Source organism: Lichenostomus cassidix, chromosome 19 (genome assembly GCF_008360975.1).
Source record: "Lichenostomus cassidix isolate B80296 chromosome 19, HeHo_3.0, whole genome shotgun sequence".
Taxonomy (NCBI): Eukaryota; Metazoa; Chordata; class Aves; order Passeriformes; family Meliphagidae; genus Lichenostomus; species Lichenostomus cassidix.
In genome coordinates this window covers 2,337,453-2,358,736 of record NC_139499.1, presented here as the reverse complement: position 1 = coordinate 2,358,736, position 21,284 = coordinate 2,337,453, and the positions used below count along the sequence as shown (strand labels likewise).

The 21,284-nt window shown below is 50.4% G+C and overlaps 1 protein-coding gene across 12 annotated transcripts in view; it reads left to right on the top strand.

The window, feature by feature from the left end:
• The window catches only part of LOC146428930 (S-adenosyl-L-methionine-dependent tRNA 4-demethylwyosine synthase TYW1-like), an 89,614-nt gene that overhangs the window by 32,775 nt on the left and 35,555 nt on the right, over positions 1-21,284 (top strand). For all 12 annotated transcript variants that reach the window (XR_014855862.1, XR_014855859.1, XR_014855860.1 and 9 more), the window contains 4 exons: positions 171-289; positions 8,764-8,873; positions 14,040-14,217; positions 18,347-18,482. Coding sequence is in view for 6 of the 12 variants with exons in the window: in XM_085078819.1 (XP_084934945.1) it covers positions 171-289; positions 8,764-8,873; positions 14,040-14,217; positions 18,347-18,482 (543 nt within the window). In the remaining 6 variants the exon portion in view is untranslated. The remainder of the gene's footprint in view (positions 1-170; positions 290-8,763; positions 8,874-14,039; positions 14,218-18,346; positions 18,483-21,284) is intronic.

Below are 21,284 nucleotides of genomic sequence, written 5' to 3'. Positions count from 1 at the left end.
GTATTCCTTGCCCTCAGTTTGGTCCCAGCTGGGTTTCCAACTCTCCTGGTGTGTTTGTGTGCCCCCAGTTTGGGTTCAGCTGTGATTTCTAACTCCCCTGGTGTGTATCTGTGTTCCCCTGCCCCCAGCCTGGTCCCAGCTGGGTTCCTAACTCCCTGTCTCTCTCCCAGTCCATGCTGCGTGGCCGTGGTGGTTGTTACAAGCACACCTTCTATGGCATTGAGAGCCATCGCTGCATGGAGGTCACCCCCAGCCTGGCCTGTGCCAACAAGTGTGTCTTCTGCTGGAGGTAAGGAGCCCTGGGCTTTGGCAGTGGGCTGGGGGCTCTGTGGGACAGGGACAGTTAGCTGGGGGCTGGCAGTGTCCTTGGAAGTGGCACCATTATTGGTGTCACCTCCCCCCACACCAATTCCATTGCTCTGAGCAAGTGAGAAGTGATGGCTCAGGAAGTGTTGCCTTCCTAAAACAGCAGCTGATAAGTCATAGAATCATTGAGGTTGGAAAAGCCTTCCAGGGTCATCAAGTCCAGCCTGTGCCTGACCCCTACCTTGTCCCCAGCCCAGGACACTGAGTGCCACATCCAGGCCTTCCTTGGTGACCTCCAGGGATGCGGACTCCAAACCTCTCTGGGCCAATCCTTGATGATACTTTCCATGGAGAAATTCCTGCTGGTGTCCACCCTGAGCCTCCCCTGGCCCAGCCTGAGGCTGTTCCCTCTCCTCCTGTCCCTGTTCCCTGGCTCAGCCTGACCCCCTGGCTGTCCCCTCCTGTCAGCAGTTGTGCAGAGCCACAAGGTCCCCCTGAGCCTCCTTTGCTCCAGGCTGGACAACCTGTCCTCAACTCAATGACTTCCCATTTTGATCAGGAAAATGTCCCCTTTTCTCAGAGGAATGACTTTGTGGTTGGTTCCCTGGTGGAAGGAGCTGTGCTGGATCTGAGCTGCTCTGGCACTCCTCACTCACTCCTGCCTGGGCTTCCAAGGGAGGTGTGTGCCAGGCTGGGGGAGTGCTGGTGGGACTGGGAAGAGGCTGAGGCTCAGCAGAAATGCCAGCAGTGACGTGAGAGCACCTAGAGTGGGAGGACAGGGAGGCTGTGCTTTGAGCTCCTTTGTTTTCCATCCTGCTAAATCATCCTATGGGAGCTGTGCTTCCTCTGGGGCTTACACCTAACCCCAGGCTGCCAACAACACCCATTCCATCCCCCAGCCTGGGGCTCCAGCATCCCAGGGAGTAATCCATGAGCACCCTGGGAGAGTAGAAGGTGTTCCTGCCATGGCAGGGCATGGAATGAGATGGGCTTGAAGGTCCTTTCCCACCCAATCCATTCCATGTTTCTGTGCTAATATTTCCATGCAAAACCAGCCAGATTCCTCTGAGTGTCCCTTTCTGTCTTTCAGAATCTTCAGGTTTTACTAATGCAGCTATTTCATGGGAGCAGTTCAAGGGCTGCTCTAAGTCTGAGATCACTTTGAATGTGTCTCCCATGTTAAGTACAAGCATTGGGCACTGGGCATCCATTTGGGAGTCTTTTCCAAAGTGCTAATTGGTGCTCTGGATGGGCTTTCCTCACATCCTGGCTGGGAAGGAGGCAGCAAATGGCACATTTAATGTGCAGGTTCTGCTTTGCTTCAGAGCAGGGCAGTGGCTGGGAAGGAAAACCTGCTTGTTGTTCCATGTAGTGCAGAGTCCTGCAGTGGCACTGTGCTGGGAGGGACAGTGCCATGCCTGTGATTGTCCCCCTGTCCCCACACACGAGGGACATCCTGAGCAGCAAACAACTACATGGTCAGGATGAGGGGCTTTGTTCCCAGCATGGCTCCACAGAGCACTTCCCAGTTTCTCTTCCAAATTTCCTGTCAGCAGCAGCAGCCTGGGTGTGCAATGGGCTGAGTCAGGGAAGGCCAGCAAGTGTGAACTGAAGAGTGCAGACACTGATAAATAAGATACTACAGATTATCAATAATTGATAAATCAGTCCATTACTGTAGAGACCCAGAGAAGCTGGCACTGTTCCATGTGTCTCTAACTCATCATCCTGTGACTGTCACCTGTCACTGCACAGGGATCTGGCAGCAGCAGCCTGATGAGCACTACAGTGATGATTTTCCTGATGGCTACAACCTGAGTGCAAGGAAACAGCTTCCCAGGGCACTGTGCTCAGAGGATTTATTATTGATTCATTGATTGCCCTCCTGTGGGTGAGCTGGGTGCAGCTGTTGGACTCTCCCATATGGAATACAGCTGGCTGTCTTCAGGCCTCCCCTGGAAGCTGGAAGGTGTAAGTTGGCAGAAGTAAGGCTCAATTTGAAGGTCATACCAGGACCTTAAGCTTGACTTAAACCAGACCTGCTGCTGAAAGAAGGGTTTTTTTTGGTGACTTTTCCAGACCCTGTGCCTGTGGCTGTGAGAGGAATCTTCCTTCCCTCCTTCCCACACCCAACCTTGCTGATCCTGTGCTCCCTGCAGACAATCCCTGCAGTCAGGCCTGTCTCTCCACTTTGTTTGAATCCTCCTGTCCCGGGTTAATGATAAGATTCTCTCTCCTCCGAGAGCGAAGGGCCCCGACACCCCCTCCCCCACCCACAACAGAACCTCTTAGATGGAAGTGAAGAAAAAACTATTTATTTAACAAAACCACGCAGAGTGCCCTACAAGGCACAGGGGAAGGGGAAAAACAAGGTGAAAGGCAGTTATTCAACCTGATTAAAAAGTCCTTTTCTCAGACGCAGTCCCTCTCCTCCTCGCCCCCCACCCGGGGCCGGGTGGAGCTCCCCGGAGAGCTCTGCTGTCCTCTGGCCCTCCTGGGTCTCCGGGTGGCAAAGCAGATCGAAGAGAAGGGGTCCGAACGAGGAAAAAAGAAGAAGAATGGAAAAAACGGGAACAGAGCTCACTCCGACCCCCGTCCAGCACGCAGTCTCTGCCGGGCGACCAATCCTCCCCCGGAGCGAGGCTTGGAGAAAATGTTTTCAAAACAACCCGCGTTTCTCTCTGCGGCTGGGTGCAGTTAAAGAGACAGGACCACACATTTTTACACATTTTTTTTCTTTCTTGGGCATATAAGCCAACGATAGGGGATAAAGGATTATCATATCATCAATCCAAGACACCTCCATACCTCTCAAGTTGTTCATCATGTGAGGCTGAAGTGGAGCTGCAGGCCCTGGTGGCTGCAGGAGAAGCAGGGCAGCTCCTCAGCAGCAGCTGCCATCTGTGCTGCTGCAGACATGGGGAGTTGTGATCTGCTGCTGCCACAAGGTTTGCAGTCCAGGTTTTGTGCTGGGCTCCTCGTGCAGCTCTGCAGATGAGGCTGCTGGGATTCTTTCTTCTTGATCTCTCCTTTCAGGATTTTGACATTTGTAGGCTCTGCCAACATTTCCAGCTGCACAACCACTGAGCTCTCCCTGGATCCCTGAAGGAAAGGCCAAGGAGTCTGTTTATTTTCTCTCCCTTACTTTGGCAAGAAGTGCTGCAGTTCAGCTGCTTCCCCTGGGAATTGGATGTCACTGGAGTTGGCTGGTCCTGACTGACACATTTTGGTCCCAAACCAGTAATCATGGAATCATAGAATGGTTTGTGTTGGGGCCTTAAAGGTCATCAGTTCTAACACCTTCCACTAGAGCTCCTGGGTGGAGCCAGCATCCAAAAACCCTCAGAAAATTAGGGATTTTGGTAAAAGGTGAGGCTTCACTCTGCACTGGACACATTCCTTCTCCTCCTTGTCCCTGGAAGCAGAACATCCCTGGGAGTTGTCACAGCTCCCTCACTGGCTCCTGTGCCCTTGCCTGTCCCCTTCAGACAGGTTGGGGATGCAGGATTATGTGGCAGCTTTTTTGGAGGACAGGAAAAGCAGACTGGGGGATGAGAGCAGCTGGAGCTGTGCCAGGGCAGGGTGAGGTTGGATTTTAGGAAAAGGTTCTTCCCCCAGAGGGTGCTGGCACTGCCCAGGCTCCCCAGGCAATGGGCACAGCCTGAGGCTGCCAGAGCTGCAGCAGTGTTTGGACAGCACTGCCAGGGATGCACAGGGTGGGATTTGGGGTGTCTGTGCAGGACAGGAGTTGGACTCATGATCCCTGGGGGTCCTTTCCAGCTCAGGATACTCCATGATTCTCCAAGGTGGATTTTTTGTTTGGTTTTCCCCCATGGCAGCAACAATGCTGTTCCCTCAATAGCACTGAGGGGGAAAACCCCACACCTTAATTACTGCAACATCCCCTGCTATAACCCTGTCCTCCAGGGGACTCTGTCACTCTCCAGCCCTGCTCCTAGCTGCTCCCACTGGGGCTGTGTCTCTTTAGCTTAATTGCCTAAATGGAAATGTGCAAGTGACCAAATCTTTTAATCAATTAGAGCAAGTGTGGGTTCGGAGCTCTCTGACACCTCCCTGCAGCACAGGCACCAGGCAGACCTGATTTGATGAGGGTTTTTGGCTCACTGTCCAAAGCCCAATCAATTATTGTGGAGAGATGGAACAGCTAAATAAGATTTGAATTAATAGGGTTTATTACTTTTGCATCTGAGGAGGAGGCAAACCAGACAGAGTGAAATATCCTGTGAAGAAATTGGCTCATATTTCTTCTGCTGTAAATGTAATGTTTATACCTGTGCTTGGAGGTTTCAGGTTTTGCTTGTAGACAGCAGCTGAAGTTGTGTTCAGACACTAAATCAGTGGGTGGCCAAAAGCCAGGCATCACAGTAAGCCCTGCAAAATACAGAGATTTAAAAATTAATAATCTCTCACAGGGGAAGTACTTAAGGTCTTAAAAAAATGAGGGAGAAACTGAAAACAGATTTAAACAAAAGCTTCTCCTCAGTAAATTATTTGATTCCAGAGGGTAAATTCTTCAGGGAAATGGGGAGTATTGCTGTCAAAAGAGTGGACACTGCAGGTTTGTAACACCTGGAAGCCTGAAAGCTCAGAGGGTCTCTGTGCATCTCTGGCCACCAGTCCAGGTTCTGCTCAGCTGATGCTCTTTTCTCCCAGGGTTTCAGTGTGGTTGTGATTTCATTTCCAGAAGTGATCTGTTGTGAGCAGAGTTCATCCTTCACATTGGTTTCTTCCCTGCTTTGTTGAGTTTTGAGGCTGTCTGTCTGCCAGGAGCTCTTGAAATAGCCAGATAAATGAATGGGGTGAGGGACAGGATGTCAGAGGATGTACTCAGTTCATACTCCTGCTAAAAAAAGTGCTAAAAAAGTCTTGGTGCTTTATGTGCTGCTCTGCCAGCTCTGTCAGCTGAGGCATTTCTAGGAGAAAATGTTCATGTGTGGGATTGAAATCTCTGATTTTCATTTTGTAGCAATGTGTGTTCTCCTGGACCTGGGCTTCTTGAAGGTTCTGGTACTTGTTACAATTAGCTCCCAAATTCATGGCCTCAGTGGTGAATTTAAACAGATTATGGGCTCTGAAATGTCCATGCTGGGCCTTGGCAGTCCCTGCAGGGGTTGGTGCCTTGGTGCCAGCAGTCACTGATGTGGGGCAGTGACTGTTCTTTGAAAGGGAATTTGTACATTTTGACATCCAAGAAAGTTTTGGAATAGTCTGGGAAGCTGTGCTGAGCAGGTTTGGGATGGGGTGGGATGAACACAAGCACAGGACACTGAGCATCACCTGCCTTTCAGGAGACTGCTCTTCAAAATGGAGCATCTTGCAGAGCTGGGATGGAGTTTTTCACCATGGGGCATCTTTCACCTGTAAGGTTTCAAAAGCATGAATTGGAAGAGAATCACAGAATCCTTTAGGTTGGAAAAGCCCTCTGAGATCATCAAGTCCAACTGTTCCCCAGCACTGCTGAGGTCACCACTGACCATGTCCTCAAGTGCCACATCCACAGGATGTTTAACCTCTCCAGAGGTGATCACTCCACCACTGCCCTGTGACCACCCTTTCCATGAAGAAATTTTCCTTAATTCCGGTCTAAACCACCCCTGGCACCCTCTGATCCTGTCAGCCAGTTTATCTACCCCTCTAGGGTGACTTTGCCCATCCCAGGGAAAACATTTCCTTCAGATTCAATATCTGTCCTGGTCTCTTCCCAGCCCAGTCTGCCCAGGAAGCAGAAGGAAAGATACAGCCAGGTTTCCTGTCATACATTAAACATGATTTGCTTGTGTCCTGGCAAAGCTTTTTCGTGGTCTCCCTCTTCCTCCTCCCATCATTCCAGGGAAAGTCCTCAGAAGCCCTTTTGTGTGTCCTTTCCTGGTCATGTCTGATGTTTTGCCTTCCCCTTTCTGCTGATTCCCCTGTGGTTTTGTGCTCCTCCTTTGGTTTGCAGGCTCACAAGGCTGCAGAAGAGCACATTGATTTTATTGTTCCGTCTTTGCCATTTATTGCTGCAGTTTGCACTTCTGCCTTAATGGAGCTTCCAAAACTGCCAGTTCACCTCAACTTCTTTCCCCTTAAGCTCTTCTCCTCTGGGATCTCCCCTGCTGGCTCTCAGGGTTCACTGAGCCTGCTTCTTGGACTCTTCTTATTTTTATTCTGCTCCTGCCCTCCCTGGGAATGATGTGCTCTGTCCTTCCATGTCACTGTCACCAGCGTGGTGGCCTCACCTTCCTGTATCACCATGGCTCAGTTGATCACTGCAGGAAATGTTTTTTTATAGCTGAACAGCATCTGCCCTTAGAGTTTCTTAATAATCATGTGAAGAATGGATAAAGCAAAAGCTGATTGATTAAAATAGTCCCCAGGTGTTTGTGGAGGTGGGAAGCTGCACCTTCACAGAGGTCTCTGCCAGGGACACTGGGAATGCTGTCCCACCATCCTGGTGGATCAGAGGTCTGCTGAGACTGCAGCTGGAGCTGGATGGGAGGCAGGGTGGGTGGCATGGGGAGATTCCCATCATGTTCTGGGCAGTCTGAGGGAGCTGTGGCAAAGAAGTGTCCCTGAAGGAGCAAACCAAACCTGTTTCACACCTGGAATCTCTGCTAAAATCAAGGGGTTTGTGGTATGTGTGGGTTTGGGTGAGATTTCATTTTCATTGTGTTATTTTGGGGAGGCAGGAAGGAATCCCCAGCACAGTTTCCTGCTTGAGACTGGAATATCTGGGGAGGTGTCTGATGGGAGAGTCACAGAGCCTGGGGGAATGGGAAGGTGACACTGGAACTCTGTCTGTGCTGGGGGCTGGAAAACAATCTCCTGAGGCACAAAGCATTGTTTCTTTATCCTCTCTCCTGAGCCAAGGCATTAGTTCTTTATCCTCCTCTTAGCAGAGAACCTCCTTTTTGCCAAATAAGCAGCTCTGTAGACATGACCTGGTGTGTTTATTAAACAGTTGGATGTGTTAAAAATGCAGGGCCTGTTGGACACTAATAGCTGTCCAGGGTGCACCCAGAGCCTATTGATTTCCTGCCAGCTGGCCCTATTAAATATACAAGGTACAAGTTTTGCAGTTAAACATGTAAGAGTTTTATAAATGCCTTTTATAGCTGACATTCAGAAAACTTTCCGTGTTGCCAGATGGGGAAATAAAGGGGAAATTCAAAAAGCTGTTTTGGCTTAAGGGATCCTTGAGGTGGTAAAATTTGAGAGCACTGTTTGAATCTTTGCTCTTGAAGTGGATGAAGCAATATTTGGGCCAAAAGGCTGATTTTATTGAGCTCAGGTTTGGAGGTTGTTTTAGCAATGTCAGAGGGTGCAGATGCAGGTGTTTGGAGAATTGGAGAATCACAGAATCCCACAATGGTTTGGGTTGGAAGGACCTTAAAGCTCATCCAGTGCCACCCCTGCCATGGCAGGGACACCTTCCACTGTCCCAGGCTGCTCCAAGTCCTGTCCAGCCTGGCCTTGGACACTGCCAGGGATCCAGGGGCAGCCACAGCTTCTCTGGGCACCCTGTGCCAGGGCCTGCCCACCCTCACAGGGAGGAATCCAACCCAAACCTACTCTCTTTTGGTTTGAATCCATTCCCTGTGTCCAGAGGTCAGGGGGAGCCTTTGACTTGCCTCCAGTAAGGACTGAATCATCCCTTTCATCCTGAGAAGGTGCTTCCCTGCCCTTCCTCCCTCAGTTAAATGCTGGGAGTCAAATCCTAATCCCCTGTAGCTGGAAGGCTGAATGCTGCTGGAACCTCCCAGTTGTCCCCAGGGCTGATTTCCAGGGCTGATGAAGCAGAGGTCACCTGGCTGGCAAACTGAGTGTCAGGAGTGTATTTTGCTTGGTCTTGTTTTCCTGTCCAGAGCTTTGTTAATCTGAGAGCTTTTGTGAAAAACCCTAAACAATATGCTGCTCTTGATGAATTGTTCTCTGGCCTGCAGTGAGGTTGGTAGGGAAAAGGTGAAGCAAATTTTGTAGCATATTTTGGGCTGAAGCAGGAAACGATGGAGAGAGACCAAGGAGGTGTGCAGCTGTGGGCAGAAGAGGAGGCAGAACCAGTTTCCCTTTCTTTACAGAGGTTTTTACAGACATTATTTTAGCTTGGAAACCTTTCACCAGTTGTTCAAAATAGGTGTATAAAGTTTAGTATTATCCACAAAGTCCATCAGAGCCTGGAAGGAGAGGGGTGTGAGAGTGGTGACATCCAAAGGCTGGAGCAGCAGCAGGAGTTTGCTGAGAATTTCTTGTTGTGTTTAATATTGTTGGTGCCAAAGTCCCCAATTTCTCTTTGCTGAGAATTTCTTGTTGTGTTTCATATTTTTAGTGCCAAAGTCCCCAATTTCTGTTTGCTGAGAATTTCTTGTGTTTAGTATTGCTGGTGCTAAGGTCCCCAGGAGGAGGTGACTTCTCCAGGTGGGTTCCAGTGACAATAAGTGACTGTCCCCTCTTCCTCAGACACCACACCAACCCCGTGGGCACCGAGTGGCGCTGGAAGATGGACCAGCCTGAGCTGATCCTGCAGGAGGCCATTGAGAACCACCAGAACATGATCAAGCAGTTCAAAGGTAACTTCTGCTCTGTCCCCACCAGGGATGCTTTTAGGGGATAACCAACATCTTTTATATCTTCAAAACACAGGTGGGAACGTTCTGGTCCTTTGGGAAGGAGGCCTGAGATTCAGGATGTCACAAAGATGGGTGAGAAGGAACTTCTGTGGCACATTTGATGTGCTCTGAAATGAGTCTCAGCCACTGAGTATCTGCTGCTGCCTGGAGGGCGTAGAGTGGAGTTGCCTGGTAGTTATCAAATCCTTTCCCTTGGTGTGCACAGAGCCTCCCACAGGGGTTAAAGCCCCTTGGATGATGAGGAATCCTGGCTCCTCTGGAGAAGTGAGGGGAGGTAGAAGGCAAAAGCAATCAGCATGACAGGAAATACACTGCCAGCCTAAATACCCAGCTTTGTGTTAGCCCTGGAACTTCTGGGTCGGGTTTGTCTTGTCAATAATTAAACACAGCAACCAGGGGATTTTGATTTTCAGGAATTATTCAGTACCTCTCAAGCTTCAGTTACACAGCACCTCTGGAAAATTCTGCACTTTGCTTCCCACAGAAATTCCCTGCGAGTTTGATGTTTGTTCATTCTGTGTCTGTAAGTACAGAGAAGGCTGAGGGTTTTGTTCCCCAAATGTGATGCTCTTGGTTACCCTGCCAAGGTCAGCTGTGTGTGCTGGGAGGGCTGGCCAGCTTGGCAGGACAGCTCCAGCATGCTGCTCTTCCCAACTGCCTGGGAGCAGCAGGAATGGAATGGAACAGCCATAAAATGTGCAAGATGAGCCCTGGCCTTGGCTGTCGTTTTGGGAACCTGATTGTTTAGGCTGGCTGTGTTCAAAGAGAATCCAATGGATCCAGGGTGTGACAGGCACAAAACCCTTCTGTCAGCAGAGCAGAGCTGCTCTGTCTCAATCTCTGCAGCTGGCAAATGGGTGGAAAAATAGCTCAGGTCAGGGTTTGATGGGCTTCATTCTCCTCAAATGGCTGGTTTGGATCACCTGGTGTGTTTGGAGCAGCAGCTCCAGGGAAGCCTCACTGCTGAGCCTCGGGGTTCCTTTGGCACTGTGTGAGACATCACCTGCCCCATGGTGCAGAAATGGTGCTGAAACACCTCAGCAGCTTTGCAGGGGAATTAGGGGAGGGTGACAGGCTTTACCTCAGGGCTTTACCTCAGGGCCACCTGGAGAAACACCACTGGTGAGCCAATAAATGCATGGAAGGGTGTGGAGCCCCAGGAGCAGCTGAGGGAGCTGGAAAGGAGCTCAGCCTGGAGCAAAGGAGGCTCAGGGGGACCTTGTGGCTCTGCACAGCTGCTGACAGGAGGGGACAGCTGGGGGGTCAGGCTGAGCCAGGGAACAGGGACAGGAGGGGAGGGAACAGCCTCAGGCTGGCCAGGGGAGGCTCAGGTTGGATATTGGGGGAAATTTGTCATAGGAAGGGTTATCCAGCCCTGGCACAGCTGCCCAGGGTAGTGGTGGAGTCCCCATCCCTGGAAGTGTTCAAAATTCATGTGGATGTGGCATCTGGTGACATAGGTCAGTGTTGGCCTTGGCAGTGCTGGGAATGGTTGGACTCGATTATCTCAGAGGTTTTTCCCAACCTTAATTGTTCTGTGATTCTGAGGAGATCCACAGCTCCAGGTCAGGCCATGCTGGGAGTCCCACCTGCCTCTTGTCCCTGTCCCAGAACAAGGGACAGCAGAAGTGGTTTCTGTTTGGGAGGGTCAAGAGTTCCACATCAAAATGAGCTTGTTCAGCCAGGGTGGGGCCTGAAGAGGTGAGGACCCTCCAGCCCTGGAGGCTTTCAAGTTTTTGGAGTAAAGCCATTATTGCCCTGGACTAAGGCATAACCTTCTCCTTCCCTTGCTGTCTTCCCTAAGAGGGCTGAGGAGAGGGAATGATTATGGATAGACTTTCCAGCATCTGAAATCCTGCTGAAGTATCAGGAGGCCTGCCAGGACATCCCAATTCTCTCTTTTTGCAGCCTATTTTCCATTAAACAAAGTCATAAATATTACTTGAAACGTGCCTGTGCATCCTGAGCACTCTTACCCTTGACCTGGAGCTGTGAAAGGAGGAAAAAGAAAAGCTCTGGACTAGAACTGTGCTGCAAAGTGGAAAAAGAAGGGGTGGTTTGTTTTTCCAGAGTGATAAATGGCAACATGCCTGTCCTGGGTGCTGTGAGTCAAAGGTTTATTAAGGAGAAGAAAAATCGGTAAGAAAAACCCAGGAGAAGAAAAATCGGTAAGAAAAGCCCGGGAGCTCCTGTTCCATTTAGTGAATTTTACATCCTTCTGCCCTGAGGTGAGGGGGGAAATATTGTTAGAGTGGAAGCAGTGGAAGCCAAATTGAGTAGGAGCAGTGTGAGGGAGCTGAGGCAGGGACAGGGAAAGGCTCAGCTGTGACAGGAGCAGAGTCCCCAGTGGGCACTGCCTTGGGCAGGAACAGGCCTGGCTCCTCAGCCAAACCAGCAGCTCTGCACAGAGAGCAGGGGGTGTTTTTTATGGCTGATTTGTTACAGAAAAAAGCCAGCAAAACCCCAGGAACTGCCTGCTTGAGCAGTGAGGTGGCCCAGGTTGCTGTGGGGAATGAATGAAGGGGGACAGGTTGTGGCTGGGATTGTCCCCTGTGCTGGCACTGCTGGGGCACCTCCAGTCCTGGGGGCAGTTTTGGGCACCTCCAAGAAAGACCTTGAGGGGCTGGAGTGTGTCCAGGGAAGGGAACAGAGCTGGGAAGGAGCTGGAGCAGCAGCAGGAGCTGGAGGTGCCTGTGGGTGATGATAAATCATCTTCTGCTTTAGTGTTGCCATAGTTTGTACTGGATTTGGAGAGCACAGACATTAAAGCCCCATAATTGTCTCTTAGAGTAACTGATGGAGAGACACCTCACTGATAGGGAGTGAAGGTGGGAAGTTTATTTGATGGATCCATTTTTTCTGGGGAGTGACTTGTAAATCTCTGTGCCCTTGCAAAGGGCACAACACAGGATGGAAACATAACTCAAAAACGGGAGAGTGGGAGTCTGATAATACAGGGAAAAAACCAAACAGAAATGCATGACCTGTCCTAGGAAATCCTCAGAGTATCCATGGATAAATATGGACAGAGCAGGTCCCTCATCCCCCCCAGTGCCCCAGGCTCTTGTGGTGCTGCTCAGGTCCTTACAAGAGGTACCCAGAGTCAGCCCAGCCTCCCTGGGGTGCTGTGCCAGGCAGTGCTGTCCTTTCCCATGTTAACTGGAGCAGCAGGAGAGCAGCTGGAATCAGCTTTTCCAGGGAGATGTGCTCTGCTGGGAGCTGATGGCAGCAGCAGAGCCATAGGGATCCAGGACAGTCCATGCCCTCCTGGAATACCACTAATCCTGGGCAGTTTATTTCTGCCTGGCTGCCCATTTATGTGCTCAAGTGGTTGTGTGCAAAACTTCTCCCTGCTCTGGGTTGATGTGCCAGGTTTGGTGTAAACTGCTGGGGAAAGTTCCACTCAAACTTTATGGGATGTTGGGGTTTTGTTCTGTCTGCTTATAAAGCTGGCAGGGTGATTATGAGAGTCCAGATGCAAGATGCTGAGAGAGAGAAATTAATTAATTCCAAAACTGACTTGCAGTAGTTTCAGGGATATGAAAGTTAGTCCTTTAATCCCAGCGTGTGCTTGAAATGCTGCTTTCTTCTCCAATAAAGCTCTCATTTAGTGCTGTCAGGTTTCTATGGAATAACCATTAGTCCTGTCACTTCCTCAGGACTGAGCCTGGCTGCTTCCAAATGCACTGAGCCCTGCTCTGATTCCAAACCAGCTTTGCTACGTGAGGCTGGAGCAATATCCACAAACACCTCTTTTATCTGGGCTCTGCAGCAGAGCTGTAATTTTCTGTGCTGCAGCGTCAAGGCAACGAGAGGGGAGCTGAGGACCTGGATTCACACTCCAGGCTTTGTTATTTATCTTTAAAACAGACCAACCCCCAGTCTAAAGCCTCAGATAGGATTCGACTACATCAAGGCACGTCAGGGAAATGTGAAGTGACAGATTTGGAACAAAAGCTTGTTTGGAGGAGGCTGATTTCATCCGGGGTCCTGAGCACCTGGTCAGGTGGGGGTGGGCTGGAGGAGCATCTCCTTCCCCCCTCCCTGGGGCATCAGGAATGTGACTCAGGTGCTGTTTTCACATGGATGCTACATTTGAGCTCCTCGTGTTTTCCTCTCCCTGCTGCAAGGTCTCTGGCTGCCCAGGACCACGTCATGTGCTGGGTTTTCTTTGGAACACATCCTCTGTGGAGCTGCATGTTCTGTCTTTGCCAGTCTGCACTCAGTCCCTGCCTCTGCTTGGAGACCTGAGCTTGGCTCCTCCAGGAGCTGCTCTTCCTGGGGCCCACAGGGACAGCAGTGACACAGCCATGACCTGGGCTTCTTTTTTAACACTCCTGCTGAGGTGGCACTGCCTGCCCTGTGTGTTGGTGTCACAACATCCCCGAGGCCTCAGCAGTGAAAGCCTGGCTTAGGTGTTTAAGCTAGGCTTGGGTGTGAGCAGCAAATTGCTCTCAGGGCACACACAGCCCCTGCTCTGGGGGTGCTGCAGAGCTCCTCCCTGGGCCCTGGCTGTCACCTGCTGTCCCCTCTGCCTTGGGTGAGCTCCAGCTGCTCTTCTCAGCCCTCCCTGTGCCTGGGTGTGTTTTGGTACAGATATTTGGGAGAGGTTTTTGTCACAGAACAGAAGGGTTTGGGTTAGAAGGGACCCAATGCACCGAGGTGCCACAGCCTGGTGTTAACTCCCCTTTTTCCAGTCCCAGTTCAGAGGTTACACTGCTGAGAGGAGGACAAGCTCTCCAGGGTGTGTTTCTCCACAGTTCCCAGTTGCAGATAATCCCAGAGCTCCCGTTGGAAATCGGGTGATGTTCCAGCCAAGCCCCTCCTAATCAGAGCTGCTTTGTGGCAGGAGGTGAAGCAGGTCAGACAGGTGGTAGTGCAAGTATTGCTCAACACAGCCTTAAATATCACATACTACAGGTTGGACAGAGGCAGCAAGAAGCGAGTTATTTATCAATTTATTTCTCAAATTTATCAATTTATTTATCAACTTATTTATCAAACTCCTCTTGTTTCAAACCCTGCCACAAGCAGGGCCACTTTCCTCCAGGCCAGGTTGCTCAGGGCCCTGCTGTTGTTGATTGAAGGCTGTTCTCCCCTTGCCAGGTGTGTCAGGAGTGAGGGCAGCTCGCTTGGAGGAAGGCCTGGCAGTGAAGCACTGTGCTCTGTCCCTGGTGGGGGAGCCCATCATGTACCCCCAGATCAACCAATTCGTGAGGCTCCTGCACCAGCATGGCATCTCCACCTTCCTGGTCACCAACGCTCAGTTCCCCGAGGAGATCAGGTAAGAGCTGCAGGAAATTCCCACTGAACTTCCTGCTGGAACATTGCAGTGTCCTGATGATCCCATTTAGTGGATCTCAGAGTCAGCTCTGCAAGAGCACTGAAAAAACTCCCTCAGTGTCTGATTTTAACTTCAATCTCCCCGTGTTCCTTCTCATCTCTTTCTCCCCCACAATTTGATTTTCTGTATCTGTTAAACGAGCTGATCCCTTCTGGAAGTGGAGAGGATGGAATGTGGCACCTGTGAAGGTGTGACAGGAGGGGAGCAGTGATGTTTGTGCTCGGGGACAGGGACAGCTGGTGTCCTTCTGTCAGCCAGAGCAGGGCACTGAGCTCAGAGATTGCATTTGGGGCTGATCCTGGTTCTGACTCAGCCCAAAGCTCTGTGCAGCCCAGCAGCTCCAGCAGGAGAAGGAGAGGAAGATGTTTGGAACATCATCATCATCATCTCGAAGGTCTATTCCAACCTAGGCAATTTTATGATTTTATTCTATGAACCTGTAATACAACCTTAGTGCTATCACATTCACATGTTCATCAGCAAAGTGGGATCTGTGGTTTTTTGCTTCCTCCTCAGAGGGACTTGAGTGAAATCTTCCCAGCATTTCAATGAACTCTTTCAGAGTCTTTACAACTGTAAAGAATCCCTTTCTCTGATGTTTAGGAGCATCCAGGCTGCTGTTAGCAAACTCCAAAGCAGTGTAGCAAGGAAGTGCAGCAGGTGGGGAAATGCAGCTCCAGGGAGGTTGGGAACTCCTCAGAATTCCAGCAGTCCAGCCTGGAGCTGTGGGAGCTTTGTAAGCTGTGTGCAGGGTGGCCTTGGTGTGTCACCAGCTCTGTCAGTGCTCCTGGGAGAGCTCTTTTGCACCCCTTCTCGTGGTCTGAATCTGCCACTGAGGGGGGAGAGCAGGCAATTTGGGAGTGAGTAATTATACACTACAAAGGCATTCCAAATGATTAAATAATTGTGTAATCAAGTTACTTTAAGTCATGTATTATGTGCCTGATAGATAGAAATTGCTCTTTCCTAAATATAGAAGTTTAAAAAGAGAGCACACACTCTATTTTGAAGCTGCACTTTTCGGATCTGCTGAATCTTTTTAAAAAGAAACAAAAAAGAAAGGGATAAAATGCTAGTCTTGCTGTCTTAAAAATTGCAACTGATCTTTGGCTCATCAAAGCAGATGATTTGCTTAATATGGGAACTGAAGTAGGCACCCAGCTCACTTCTGTGCTGTCAGCAGAGGAGCTGGAGTCAAAAAGTTCGTCCTGAAATAGGCAGGGTGACCTCTGGTGCAGGAGGGCTGGAGAGGGACTTGGGACAAGGGATGGAGGGACAGGACACAGGGAGTGATTTCATATTGACAGAGGGCAGGGTTAGATGGGATATTGGGAAGGAATTGTTCCCTGTGAGGGTGGGCAGGCCCTGGCACAGGGTGCCCAGAGAAGCTGTGGCTGCCCCTGGATCCCTGGCAGTGTCCAAGACCAGGTTGGATGGAGCTTGGAGCAGCCTGGGACAGTGGCAGGTGTCCCTGCCATGGCACTGGATGAGCTTCAAGGTCCTTCCCAACCCATTCTAGGAGAGGAGAGCATGGCCTGGGCTGCTGCTGGGTTCAGAACAGGAGCTCCAGCTGTTTCCCCTGTGCCTTCCTCTCCTATCTGTCTCCTACTCTCTTTAAACTGCAGCTTCACCAGCCCCAGGCTCACAGTAAACTGAGGCAGGTTTTACACCAGGTGAGCTCCTGTTGAAGCCTTACCTGGCTTCTGTCTCTGAGCCATGGTTGTGAACAGCCCTTCTGTGTGGGTTTGCTGATAATAATAACAACAGTAATAATCTTTTTTTGATGTTGCTGCTCCTGTCCCTTGTGGGCTCTGTCCTGCCTGCCTGGTGAAGCCACCTCAGGGCTGGTGGAACTGAAGTCAGTTTATGGATTGAGTGGCACAGCACAGCTGGAGATTTCAGTTCAGGATTTCTTCCCAAGTCCATGTGCAAATGTCATGGATTTGGTCTCCTGCATTTCACCTCAGGTGTCTGAGCTAGCTTGGAAATTCCAGCCCAAAATCCATGCTGGTGCCATAGAGCTGGATTTGCTGTCAGTTCTGTGTCCCAGGAACACCAGTCTGTGTCCACATTCTCACTGCACCCCTGGCTGCCCTCTCTGCTTGTTCCTCCGTGGCAATACCTGCCCCAGCTCATCCTGGCTTGATTCCCAGCCATGCAGAGCCCTGTGGATCATTCCTGTTTGGGGCTGAAATCCCTCCCTGGGATCAATTCTAATTCCTCAATATTCCCCCTGCTGACAGTGAGTCTGGCTCCTGCCTGTCCTTAGGTTTGAGAAGAGATGATTCTTCTCAGTCCCTCTTTTGAAAATCACCACTCCATCTTCACTGGGGCTCCTTTTAATTAAGCAAAGACAGCACTGAGTAAAGAGAGAGTTTGGCTCAGTATTCCTTGAGCACTTCAATCCACTTAGGCCCAGAACATTTGATCATTTTGGAATCTGTGGCTTTGGGCTGCCAGTCCAGACAAACTTGTTTACAAAATGGAGATTTTAACCTGAAACGTTCAGTTTGATCTGGATTATTTCATTTTGCTGCCTAAATACATACAGAGAGAATGTGTTCAGATGGCTGGTGGAGTGTCCACATTAGGTGGATTTTTCTGGACACACAGAGCTCTGCTCAGTCACATTCTGGCCAGTTCTTGTCCCTCTGTCACCTTTGGGGCAGGCAGAGGTCAGGATATTTTTAGGTGGCACTGTTAGGCAGCTCAACAATAGCTTCTAATTTCTTCTCATCTTCTCTAGAGGACCAAATGAAGCTGGGATTGGTGCCTGCTCATTACAGACTTCACACAAAACACTCCCAAAATGCTGTCCCCAAATGCTGAGAGCTCTGTGGTGAATTAGGTCTTGGTTATTCATCTCAGAGCCCCCGGGGTGGGAGATGTTACACTCTCTGCCTTTGTCACTTCTGGCAGTGGGAAGGGTTTGTCCCCATCCTTGAGCCGTGTCCCCACCCCTGGAGGTGCCCAAGGAACACCTGGATGTGGCACTCAGTGCTCTGGGCTGGGGACAAGGTGGACTTGGTGACCTTGAAGAGTTTTTCCAACCTCAGGGATTCAGGATTCCAAAGGAGCTCCTTTCTAGGTTGTTCTTAATGCCCTCCACAATCCCTTTGCTGATGGACTGTGGTGTTGCTGCTTCTCCTTTATTCCCCTGGATTTTTGGAGAGGATCAGACTCAGCCCAGGCTCTTCCTACAGCACAGCAGCTTTCACCTTTCCAGGAGTTCCCAGTTTTGGGCTCCCAGCTGCTGTGCTCACCAGCACTGTGTGACCAGAAAGGCTCTTCTCCAGGATTGCTGTGGAATAAGAGCCTTGGCAGTGGAAAGAAACACTTTGGAGGTTTGTGTGGTGGTTTGTTTTCTAAGCAGCTTTGAGATCCCTTCAGAAATGTCATTGATGATCCAGCTGAAGGTCAGAGGAGTTCAGCATGTCCAGCATGGTTGAATTATGGCTGAATTTAGAGTCACAGAATCCCTGAGACTGGAAAGGATCATCAAGACAAAACTGTGCCTGATGCCCACCTTGTCCCCAGCCCAGAGCACTGAGTGTCACAGCCAGGCCTTCCTTGAGCACCTGCAGGGATGGGGAATACAAACCTCCCTGGGCAGCTCCTTCCAGTGCCTGAGCACCCTTTCCATGGAGAAATTCCTCCTGATATCCATTTCTGTTGGATGGGATTGTTTTCCCACAGGCCAGGCCAGACAGAACTTGGGGAAAGGGCAGAGCTGGGTGGATTTCAACCAGGGGAAGCAGAACCTCTCTGTGCCTCACCTGAACCCCTTCCTTTGGAAAGCCTTTCCCAATGTATTACAATTCTGCTGGAATGCAATCTGTCCTGGTCCAGTGAGGAAATGACAATAAAATTGTCAGCCAAGGCCTGTGGGTGGTGTTTGTTGGGGTGACAACACCTTGCTGTTGATGATGGTCACTTGGCAGAGCTGAACCACTGGGCTTTGATGGTTTTCCCTGGAATTACTGTCCAGTTCCTGTCCCTGCTTTAGTAGAACACAAACTGCAGCAGCAGATCTCCAAAAGCAGCAACTCCTCTGTCCCTTCCCTTGCAGGAGGCTGGAGCCTGTGACCCAGCTGTATGTCAGTGTGGATGCCAGCACCAAGGAGAGCCTGAGGAGGATTGACAGACCTCTCTTCAAGGACTTCTGGCAGAGGTTTCTAGACAGCTTAAAGGCCTTGGCTGAAAAGGTACCCACTCAAGAATGTACTTTTAAATAGCTTTTTTCCTTCCTTCTGCACTTTGCTGACTCAACACACCTTTTTTTTTTCCTTCTCACCTTGCCTGCTTCTCCTTTCTGCAGAAGTAGAAGACTTGAGAGGCTTTAAGGTGGACATGGAGTGGTTTCTGGGTGTGTTGGGAGCATATTTTTGTGCTTTGGGCGTGCAGGTGTGTGAAGTGCAGCAGGTTTGAGCAGTTTTCCACGTGGGGAGGAATTCAGTGACAAAAGCAGAGCAGAATGTGCCAAATGGGACAGTAAATGCTGTGAATATAAGGTGCTGTGAGAGATGAAGAGATAAAATAACAGAAGATTTCCTGGTGAAGTGGTTGCACTGAAAACAGGCTGCTGAAGGAAAGCTGGAAATTCAGGGAAGAGTTATAAATCCCCAGTGCCTTTGCTCTGCTTCTGGGAGGCTCCCTTGAAACTGCAGCACATAAAGGACATTAAAATATGTGTGCTGGAGTTTGGTGATTCTGTCACCCTCCTGCTGCAGAGAAATCTGCTTTTTTCTGGAAGATGCACCCACCCCAGGGGATCTGAGCACAGCAGCAAGGGAAGTCTTTAAAAGCACCTTTAAAAGCCCAAAAAGAAGTGTGTTGGGCTGAGCTGAGCAGTGCCCTGGGGATGCTGTCAGCTCAGCTCCGTGGGACAGGTGAGCTCTGCAGTAATTACTGAAACACTCCTGGGCCCAGCAGCACGTGAATGAATAAGAATAGTGCCTCACAAGCATGTCTGCCTGTCTTGTTCCTCTCCTGAGCTCTGATGGAAGCCAGGGCTGTGTTTACTGATCTGGCAGACACTGACACCTTACCTGCTGGGATGAACAGCCAGGAGAGACTGTTGCCTTTTGAATAATGAGGTTTTGTTTGAATAATGAGTTTTTCTGCCTTCTCAGATGACAGTGTTGGACCATTCTCTGCCAAATGAGCTCAGATTAGTAGATGTGTGAGACTCAGAGGAATTGAGTGGCACTTGCTGCTGCAAAGGCAGCGTGATCAGGTGCTTTGTGTGTGGAGGTACAGCTGCTCTCATGCAAAAACTCAGGCCAGACTCTGAGGGTACTGAAATCAAGTGCAAACTAAATTCCCTGTGAGCAGGGGAATCTGTGGGAAGAAGGGGAGCTGAAATGCTGAAGGCAGAAAATACTGAAAAAAGCCTTTTGGGAAGTTGCTTTTGCCCATCATTCCTTTCCTGCTACCTCTCTTGACCCTGGGTGTTCATTACTGGGAGTTGTCAGGAGTTTCCTTGCAAACAATTGAAGGTGAAAGTATTGGCAAGTCTGTCCATACAGCTAAAAATACCCTGGTCAAGGTGAAGAGGAGAGGAGAAAGCAGCTCCACTAGCAGGTGCATTTTCTCCTCCAAGCAACTGCACTTTGAAGGGTCCTTGAAACTCTGATAACACAAGAGGCAATTAATGGTTGTTCCAGTTGGTGAAGCCCTGCTCTGCCAGCCCTGCTCAGCTGCACCAGGCAGCAGCACACGTGGGGACAGCAGGAGCTCTTGAGGAAGCTGCTGTCTGTTGGTTTTTCCTCTTAATCCCAAGATCTGTGAGGCTGGAAAATCCCTTCCAGACCATCGAGTCCAAGCTGTGCCCAATGCCCACCTTGTCACCAGCCCAGAGCACTGAGTGTCACATCCAGGCCTTCCTTGGGCACCTCCAGGGGTGGGGACTGCAAACCTCCCTGGGCAGCTTCTGCCAAGGCCTGAGCACCCTTTCCATGGAGAAATTTCCCCTAATATCCAACCTAAATATCCCCTGAGGCTGTTCCCTCTCCTCCTGTCCCTGTTCCCTGGCTCAGCCTGACCCCCCAGCTGTCCCCTCCTGTCAGCAGCTGTGCAGAGCCACAAGGTCCCCCTGAGCCTCCTTTTCTCCAGGCTGAGCTCCTTTCCCAGCTCCCTCAACTACTCCTGGTGCTCCAGACCCTTCCCAGCTCCATTCCCTTCCCTGGACACACTCCTGCCCCTCAATGTCCTCTCTGTCCTGAGGAGCCCAACTCTGCCCCCAGGATTGTTGGTGTGACCTCAGCAGTGGCAGCACAGGGGACAATCCCTGCACTGCTCAAACACATCATTCTGGTACCTGAAACCCTCAAGTGCTCCTGGGCAGCAGCAGCACCTTTCTGTTCCCTCCCAGCTGCCTTGCCCAGAGCTCACAGGAATTGTTCTGTGGGACTGTGAAATCTGATGGGTGGTGGCAGCTAAAGCAGCTGCGAATTCCTGAGGAGCACAAACCCCTTCCCAGGCTGGGTGTGGAATGCTGCTGCGTTTTGTTGGGAAGGAGATGTTAATTTATCCGGAAACAGACACAAGTGGCGGATTTTCGGATTTTCGCAGTGCCTGACAGACCTTCCAGACTGATTCAGTCCTTCCGAGGCCCAGAGGAGCTGGCACTGCAGCTGATCTGAGTCACTGCTGAGCAGTCATGGGCAGCTTTGAGCTGGGCACGTTGAGAAATAAAAGTGGCAAAGGGAGTTTTTAAAACCACGAGTTGTACCTGCTGTGCTCTGGTGGGGTTTGGCAGGTGCTGCCCTTGCTCTTTCCCTGCTCCTGGCAGGGTCTGCTGCAAAAGAATCCTCTGGCTGGGTAATCCACACTGAGAAGTGGGAGAAAGGAAGAGGGAAGGCCATGGTTTTGTGTGAGAGGATGTTTGTCTTGGCTGTTTCCTTCCCTCCAGCCAAAGCCCAGGTCCTGTTCAATATGGGAGAGCCCAGGCAAAGGTGGGCTGCAAACCTCTTGCCTCAGTGAGATGGTTATGTTATATATTATAT